The sequence below is a fragment of the Mandrillus leucophaeus genome, unplaced genomic scaffold, assembly GCF_000951045.1.
Source record: "Mandrillus leucophaeus isolate KB7577 unplaced genomic scaffold, Mleu.le_1.0 Scaffold55, whole genome shotgun sequence".
NCBI lineage: Eukaryota > Metazoa > Chordata > Mammalia > Primates > Cercopithecidae > Mandrillus > Mandrillus leucophaeus.
The window spans coordinates 2,081,974-2,090,762 of NW_012105919.1; the positions used below are offsets into that span (position 1 = coordinate 2,081,974).

General features: G+C 49.9%; 1 protein-coding gene across 1 annotated transcript in view; it reads left to right on the plus strand.

Annotated features, from left to right (window-relative positions):
* The window catches only part of CUX2 (cut-like homeobox 2), a 349,283-nt gene that overhangs the window by 277,396 nt on the left and 63,098 nt on the right, over positions 1-8,789 (plus strand). Inside the window, exons 13-17 of the mRNA XM_011997935.1 lie at positions 3,167-3,271; positions 5,867-6,058; positions 6,144-6,202; positions 7,259-7,307; positions 7,401-7,500. Of these exons, the coding sequence (XP_011853325.1) occupies positions 3,167-3,271; positions 5,867-6,058; positions 6,144-6,202; positions 7,259-7,307; positions 7,401-7,500 (505 nt within the window). The remainder of the gene's footprint in view (positions 1-3,166; positions 3,272-5,866; positions 6,059-6,143; positions 6,203-7,258; positions 7,308-7,400; positions 7,501-8,789) is intronic.

Genomic DNA, 8,789 nt, shown 5'->3' on the forward strand with positions numbered 1-8,789 from the left:
AAATAAATAAATAAATAATAAAATAAACGATCTTATAGTACTTGGAATAGAAACCATAGGAAGCATTTCTCATAATGTTTCTCCTAAGTCCAAAACTAAAACCCACACATTATAGAGACATATGGAGAAGAAAATAAATGTCACTCTATTAGGTTTTTAATCTCTGTTTTTATTAATACTATTTTAATGAGGATGCTGGGGTACAGCAGATCCATATTATTACTTACAGGATAATAACCACACCAGTTTGCCCCGATTCTTACTCCTGGGGTGAGAAAATGAGAGCCAGCTGTCATCCCACATGTACTTGAGTTTGCCCCAATTCTGAATCTAAGTGTTCACCTAGGGACCTTCTGAGAGAGGGAGGGAAAGAATCTACCTCCCAAGTGTCATGTGGACAGAGACAAAGACCTGGCTTTTAGTCTTTGGAATGGAAACACATCTCTTGAGGGGGAGATAAGACTAGTAGCTTTTTTTGTTTTTCTTTTCCAAGAGACAGGGTCCAGCTCTGTCACCCAGACCGGAGTGCTATGGCAAGATCATAGCTCACTGCAGCCTCAAACTCCTGGGCTCAGGGGATCCTCCCAAGTAGCAAGGACTACAGGTTCATACCACCACACCCGTGATTTTTTCTTCTTGTTGTTGTCGTCGAGATGGGGTCTTGCTATGTTGCCCAGGCTGGTCTCAAACTCATGGCCTCAAGCAATCCTCTCACAGTGCTGGAATTACAAGCATAAGCCACCATGCCTAGCCCCAACTAATTGCTTTAAAACCCAGCTTGATTGTTCAGGGTCTGTCTCCGTGCTGTGGGTCTCACCCACCCTTCATGTCTAAACACATAAACCTCCAGGGAAGGAAACCTCTGGGGTTCTCAGTAGCTGATCAGCCATGAGTTGAATTTCCAAGCCTTGTCCTTTAGTCCAGATCTCAATTTTCAATCAGATATGCTCAGAGAGCCCTAACTATACAGAAGCATAAAAATATTTCCTTTACAGTCCCACACACCAGGAAACTCTTCCTAAAACAAAATTGAACCGTTTCTGGAACAAGGCAAGATACGTATAAATAAATAATAAATTCAGATGTGAACATGAATGCGTGTGGGTCTCCGTACGCATACATTGGGCATAGCATCCTGATTGTCAAGGTCAGTATAGAGTTAAACATAATCACTATGACCTGCATTACCAGCCAAAGGTAAAAATACAGCCACAGCTCTTTCAATTCTCTAAGTAATGGCTCCAGTAATATACCCTCATGATGTTAACAAAGTTAGCCAATTATTGATGCATTTATATGTGCCAGGCACCAAGCGAAGATATGTACCAAATTGCATTTGGCCAAACCACTTCATTTGCAGAACAACCCTATGAGATAGTTGCCTTTATAATCCCCATTTTATTAATAGGGAAACTGAGGCTGGGGAGATGAATCTTCTTGCCTAAGATCACATAACCAGAAAGCTGCAAAGTCAGGATGTGAGCCCAGATTTCTCTCCAAAGCCACAAGGTTAAATGTATTAACATTTGGGTGCTTCCTTCCAGGTAGAAATTTGAAGAGTTGAGATCTACCAGCTGGGTGTGGTGGCTCATGCCTGTAATCCCAGCACTTTTGGCAGGCTGAGGTGGATGGATTGCTTGAGCCCAGGAGTTAGAGACCGGCCTGGCCGGAAAAACCCCATCTCTACTAAAAATACAAAAGTTAGACAAACCTGGCAGCACACACCTATAATCCCAGCTACTCAGGAGGCTGAGGCAGGAGAATTGCTTGAACCCAGGAGGTGGAGGTTGCAGTGAGCCAAGATCGCACCACTGCACTCCAGCCTGGGCAACAAAGCAAGACTCTGTCTTTAAAAAAAACACACACACAAAGAAAAAGAAAGAAATCTACTAGCTGGGCACAGTAGCTCAGGCCTGTAATCCCAGCACATTGGGAAGCCAAGGCAAGTGGGTTGCTTGAACCCAGGAGTTCAAGACCAGCCTGGCCAACATGGCAAAACCCGTCTCCACTAAAACTACAAAAATTAACCAGGCATGGTGGTGCCCACCTGTAATAGCAGTTACTCAGGAGGCTGAGATGGGAGGATCGATTGAACCTGGGAGTTGGAGGCTGCTGTGAGCCCTTATTGCACCACTGCACTCTAGCCTGGGTGACAGAGCGAGACCCTGTCTCAAAGAAAAACAAAAAAAAATCTACCATAGACCCAGTTTAGTGATTTTAACCACTCAAAACCCCTTTTTGTTAGATGTTTTTATTGCCCCCCATTTCAAAAAGAGAAACTGAGCCAGGCATGATGGCTCACTCCTATAATCCCAGCACTTTGGAAGGCTGAGGCAGGCGGATCACCTGAGGTCAGGAGTTCAAGACCAGCCTGGCCAACATGGTGAAACCCTGTCTCTACTAAAAATACAAAAAATAGCTGGATGTAGTGGTGTGCACCTGTAATCCCAGCTACTTAGGAGGCTGAGGCAGGAAAATCTTGTGAACGCAGGTGGGGGAGGCTGCAGTGAGCCAAGATTGTGCCACTGCACTCCAGCCTGAGTGACAGAGTGAGACTCTATCACAAAAAATAAATAAATAAATAAATAAATAAATAAATAAAAATAAACTGAGACCTAGAGAGGAAATGACTTGCCCAGGGGCTGCAATAGCCTGTGGGCTGGGAAAGCACCTCTGCAGATGCTGTGTCTGGAACTCAGTCCATACCAGGTGGCATGAGAGTTGGGACAGCTCTTGCATTCGGACTAGCCAGGCCTGAAATTAATGTGGCAGACAGAAGTATCTAGAAATGTGTGAAAACCTGCCAGTCCCACCCAGACAGCCTCTCTCTCCCTGCCTTTGTAGAGCAGGAATGTTCTGACTCCCTGGGGGTCCCACACACCCCACGAGAACCCAGAACCTCCTCAGAGGGGCATTTCTTCCTGTCCTTTCAGCTCAGGAGTAACCTCAGAGGCTGCTATTTCTTGTCCCCAGCCCAGACAGGGCTCTGTGACTGGTCTTCATAGCTCCAGGACAGGGTCCGGGACTAGGATGGCAGGACCTGAGGCCCTTGGAGGTCTGCCTTCCCAAACCCTGCCTGAGACAGTGCAGGGAGAAGGTGGAAGTGCAGAGTGGGCTCTGCGGTGGCCATGCTCACCTCTCGCCCACGCTGTCCCCTTCTCCCCAGCGAGCTGAGGCTGCCCAACGGGAGGTGGAAAGTCTCCGGGAACAGCTGGCCTCTGTCAACAGCTCCATCCGCCTGGCTTGCTGCTCTCCCCAGGGGCCCAGTGGGGTAAGGATGGGGTCGGGGAAGTGAGCAGGGAGGGCAGAGGGAAAGATCGGGAATGGCTGAGTTTGTGGGTTTCAGCATGTGAGTGACACTTTGTGGTTGATTGCGTGCATCCATTTGAAACTGGGAGTGTGAATGTGTGTGGGTCTCTGTGCATACACTGAATGTAATCACTATGACCTGCTACATCAGCTGAGGATAAAAATACAACCACAGTTCTTTACTTTTCAAGCCTAAGTTTCCATATATCCTTTATTACCAGGAGTTCCAATATCTTCCTTTGAAGGCCTCCCTTACCCCTAGTTGTCCAAGAATGCCAGAAGCTTCCTCAGACCAAAGATCATTCTGATTGCCAGATGCACCAGCAAGGACGTGGGGGAGAGTGAGTTTGAGGCAATACAGCAGCATGCAGTTTTTGTGGATGCCACCAGGTGTCGCTGTTGAACACTGGTCATAGCAGCTTGGTGGATGCCAGGGATGGTGATGCCCCTGCTGGTTTTCAGTCCCAAAACTGGGTACTTTTAGGAGTATGAGCCAGCCAACATATCAATAGGCAATCATCACCAGGACTGCAGTGGGGCCACACACCAAGATAAAATTTAACATTCATACTCAGCCATTGGTTTCCAAATCATGCCAGGTGATTCTAGGGGGATTTCCCACCCCCGGCACATGCTGTGAAGAGCCAGTCTTCGGTGATCAACCCTGAGGTTCTTGTGTTAGGCCTAATTAATCAATTCATCTTTCTCTTTCCTCCTGGTTTGTGCCTCTTTGGGGTCCTGGTGTCATTTCTTGATGAGACTTTCATCAAGGCCACCCCAACCTACCCTTCTGTCCTATATTAGCAGTCTCCATCCTGGCTCTCCCAGAAAGCCGTGGGTTCATTATGTGAATTGGTCTGCCTTCTTTCCAGATCTCTGCATACCAAGGGGTGAGATTCATGATTCCTTACATAATAACAGGTCTGCTCCAGGGTGACTTCCCTCTCCACCCATAAACCTGAACTTGCGAGCATAATTTTCACTTCATCTGACACCCACATATACAGGCCCAGGTGTCTATGTCTCTCTTTCCATTTGAATATTGCAGTGAGTCTCTGTGAATGTGTTAGTGTGTATGTATGTCTCTACTTGTGACCTTTGGGCAACTGACCGTATTCTTAATCTGACTGTGCCTCAGTTTCCTCATCTATACAAGTAACACCTACTTTATAGGGTTATTAAAAGGATTACATGAGTCAGGCATGGTGGCACATGCCTAAGTCCCAGCCACTTAGGAGGCTGAGGCAGGAGGATCTCTTGAACCCATGAGTTTGAGTCCAGCCTGGGCAACATAGCAAGATCCTGTCTCTGAAAAAAAAATGGATTACATGTAAAGTGCCTAAAATGGTGCTTGGGTCATTGTATATGCTCACTAAGTATTTGATGCTACTATTATAATTATTAATGTGTCTTTGGTATGTCTGGGATGTTTTTGCTCAGGAGAGCATGTAGCTTCTTTGGGCACATGCATGTCTGTTGTGTGTGATGATGTGTCCTTGTGAGTGTCTCTCTTTGATGCATGAGTATTTGTGTGTGTCAGTGTATTTGGGAAAGTACATGTGTTAGTGTGTGCTGTGGCTATAGGTGTGTCCTTGTGTGTCAGCCTGTGTCTGTGTCCCAGGAGATCGTGTGTGTGTCCATGTGCCTGGGTGATGGCATAACACAGACAGAGTGAACACAGGAGAGAGAGGCTGTGTGGAGAGAGATGGAGAGTGAGAGAGCCCATGAGGATGCCTCATAGAGGAATTTGCCAATGGTTCTTAATTAACCCCCGTGGAACCCGGCAAATGCCTGTGCTAATCAGCCCCAGGGAACTTTGCTGGTTTGGGGGGTGTGCTTTTCTGAGCACAACAGTGGCACTCGATGCTAATTAATTTAATGTATTAATGGCATCCGCTTCCTGTTTTAATTGGCATTTATCTCCATGGAAGAAAGCTGGGGTTGGGTTGGGGCTTTTTGTTTGTTTGGTTTTTTTTTTTAAGTGTTTCTTAGATTTATTTGTAACTAAGCCTGACATCAGCCTGACTTCAGGTTCCTCAAACAGCAACCTCTCCATCTTCATCCAGGACAGAGGGGCCATTTCCTAAAATGTGGAGAAGCCGTAGGTCTTGGGGCTATCAGCAAATTAGGCAGAGGAAGGAGCCACCCATAACGTGGCCCATGGCTCCAAGGTGTCAAGTCTAATCCTGAGGGTCCCTTGTTGCCTAGAATGGGGATATACCCCTGGAGCAGGAGCCAGACCTGAGCGAGAAACAAACGTTTGCCTATGCTGATTCCTCTGTCACGAGCGCCCAATCCCCAACCCCAGCTGACTACTTCTTTTTGTCATGGTTGTTCTTTTTTAATAAATCTTTTAATCAAAGTGTAACTTAATACATAAGGAAAAGTGCACAAATCATGAGTGTACAGCACTTTGAATTTTTCAACACAAACACACCCCATACCATCATCCAGATCAACAAATGTACATTCTGCTTGGGATTCAGGGGTGGGGAGGCCAGACCTGTGGACCCCAGTCCCTCACCTGTCAGCCCCTCAGAGACCCCTTTGCCTGCAGGATAAGGTGAACTTCGCTCTGTGCTCGGGCCCTCGGCTGGAGGCCGCGCTGGCCTCCAAGGACAGGGAGATCCTGCGGCTGCTAAAGGATGTGCAGCACCTCCAGAGCTCGCTGCAGGAACTGGAGGAGGCATCCGCCAACCAGATCGCTGACCTGGAGCGGCAGCTCACAGCCAAGTCCGAGGCCATAGAAGTGGGTCCTGGGGAGGGGGCGGGGGGCAGGCAGCCCCAGGCCGAAGCACACAGACCAGCCTTACCATCTTTCTTTGCTCTTCTAGAAGCTGGAAGAGAAGCTCCAGGCCCAGTCTGACTATGAAGAAATTAAAACGGAGCTGAGGTACCATGTGGGGTGGGGCTCCACAGACCCCCAGCACTGTTCCCTGGCCAGGAGCGCTTGGCATAGTTCATCATCTTCCTCACTCCTACTAAACCCCATTTGTTCTCTCCAGTAACACTGTGGATATCAAACCTTAACCATCCTTAGGCCAGGTGCAGTGGCTCATCCCTGTAATCCCAACACTTTGGGAGGCCAAGGCAGGAGGATCGCTTGAGCTCAGGAGTTTGAGACCAGCCTGGGCAACCATGGGGATAACCCATCTCTACGAGAAAAAAACAGTTTTAATTAGCCAGGAGTGGTGGTGGTGCATGCTGTAGTCCCAGCCACTCAGGAGGCTGATCTGGCCACTCAGGAGGCTGATGTGGGAGGATTGCTTGAGCCTGAGAAGTCAAGGCTGCAATGAGCTGTGGTGGCACCACTGCACTCCAGCCTGGACAACACAGTGAGACCCTGTCTCAAAAACAAAACAAAACGAAATTCAACCATCTTCAGTCGTTTTCCATCAAGAGCTGCCTGTACAGGCAATTCACCTGAGGTCAGGAGTTCAAGACCAGCCTGGCCAACATGGCAAAACCCCGTCTCTACTAAAAATACAAAAATTAGCCAGGTGTGGTGGCGCTCACCTATAGTCCAAGCTACTCGGGAGGCTGAGGCAGAAGAATCGCTTGAACCCAGGAGGCGGAGATTGTGCCACTGCACTCCAGCCTGGGTGACAGAGTGAAACTCTGTCTCAAAGAAAAAAAAAAACCAATCTGCCTGCAGACCATACAAGGGAACTTATTATGGGCATGGTAACTGGGAGGTGATTCATTAACCAGCTAAACTCAAGCTGGCCAGAATGGGATCAGTTCAGGCAACACCCCTTCAGGTAACACTGCCACCCGTTAATGAGCCTGCTACTTCAGGCTTGGGGTTGCAATGACTCTGGAATTAATGGGATTCTGGGGAATGGAGCAGTCATTGTCAGGGAGGTAAGCCGGGTCAGTGCCTCTTGCAAGACCTCTCCTCCAGCCCGGGGGCTGGCTGACCTCAGACCCTCTCCACTTGCTCCGGCAGTATCCTGAAAGCCATGAAGCTGGCCTCCAGCACCTGCAGCCTCCCCCAGGTAAGTGTCCCTGCCACCATCCCTGCAGGACGGGCTGTCCCAGTGAGCCTTCCACCCACCAGGTGCCCTCTCAACCTGCCTCTTGTCTCCTAGGGCATGGCCAAGCCTGAAGACTCACTGCTTATTGCAAAGGAGGCCTTCTTCCCTGCGCAGAAATTCCTTCTGGAGAAGCCCAGCCTCCTGGCCAGCCCTGGTAGGCGAGGAGGATACTCTGGGGCTGAGGGCTGGGGCGGGGACTGCCTGTGGGTCTCTGGCCTGCTCATGCCCAAGGACCACTGCCTTCCATGCAGGCAGGAGAGCGACAGAACAACAGGTGTGCATTGATTTGGCAGCTGCTGTGTGCCTGTCCTGCAGGGCATCCACACACACCCATGTCACAGTTGGGGTCACACAGCTGGCTTGGGCCCTTCCAAGGCCCTCTAAAGGGCTCCACTCCCTGCTGAGCCTTCTTGAGCTGCAGGGGCTTTCATGAAGAGGTTACAGGGGGACAAGCAGGCATTCTCACTGCACCCCCACAGCCGACCACTGGGAAGCTGCGGACGTGATCCCCCTCTCAGCTACTTGCTGACCTTTTTATTTTGAGACCAAGTCTCGCTCTGTCGCCCAGGCTGGAGTGCAGTGGTGCGATCTCAGCTCACTGCAGCCTCCACCTCCTGGGTTCAAGCAATTCTCCTGCCTCGGCCTCCCGAGTAGCTGGGATTGCAGGCATGCACCACCACACCTGGCTAATTTTTATGTTTTTAGTAGAGACGGGGTTTCATCACGTTGGCCAGGCTGATCTCAAACTCCTGACCTCAGGTGATCTGCCTGCCTCGGCCTCCCAAAGTGCTGGGATTACAAGCGTGAGCCACCGCACCCGGCCACTCGCTGACCTTTTAACCTTGTGACCCCAGCAGGATTCTGTGCTGCCTCTGTTTCCTCATCCATAAAATGGGTGTGACCTTGGGGCCTGCTTCGTGGGTGCAGGTCTAGTGAGTCAGCTCCAGGGTGGGTGCTCAGCAAGGGCCCATCTGCAGGTGGTGGCGAGTTCGACTTCCCGTCCGAGGCCGAGGTGCTGGGCCCGTGGCACGTTCTCGGCTGATGCTCTTGGTGATGGGGTGGGGCGCTCCCCAGAGCTGGCATTTGGACCGGGCCTGGAAGAGTGGGGCTTGGAGAATGGAGGGGTAGGGCAGAAACAGCCAAGGTCGGCACTTCCAGCTGCTGGACGCCTGTAGCACTGTTCCCCACCCCACCTCCCCACCAACCCCTTCCCTCCTTCTCCTCCTCCCTTCATTTCTGACTTTCTGTCTCTATATATGTCTCTGTCTCTGTCTCTCTCCCCCACCCCACCACACACACACACACACACACACACACACACACACACACACAGAGCTCAGCTGAGCTCCTGACACATAGAGGTCAGTAAGGTGAAGGGGAGGAGCATCTATTATCCTCATCGTCAGAGCCTCCCTCCTCATTTTTCTTCTTTGCACTAAGTCC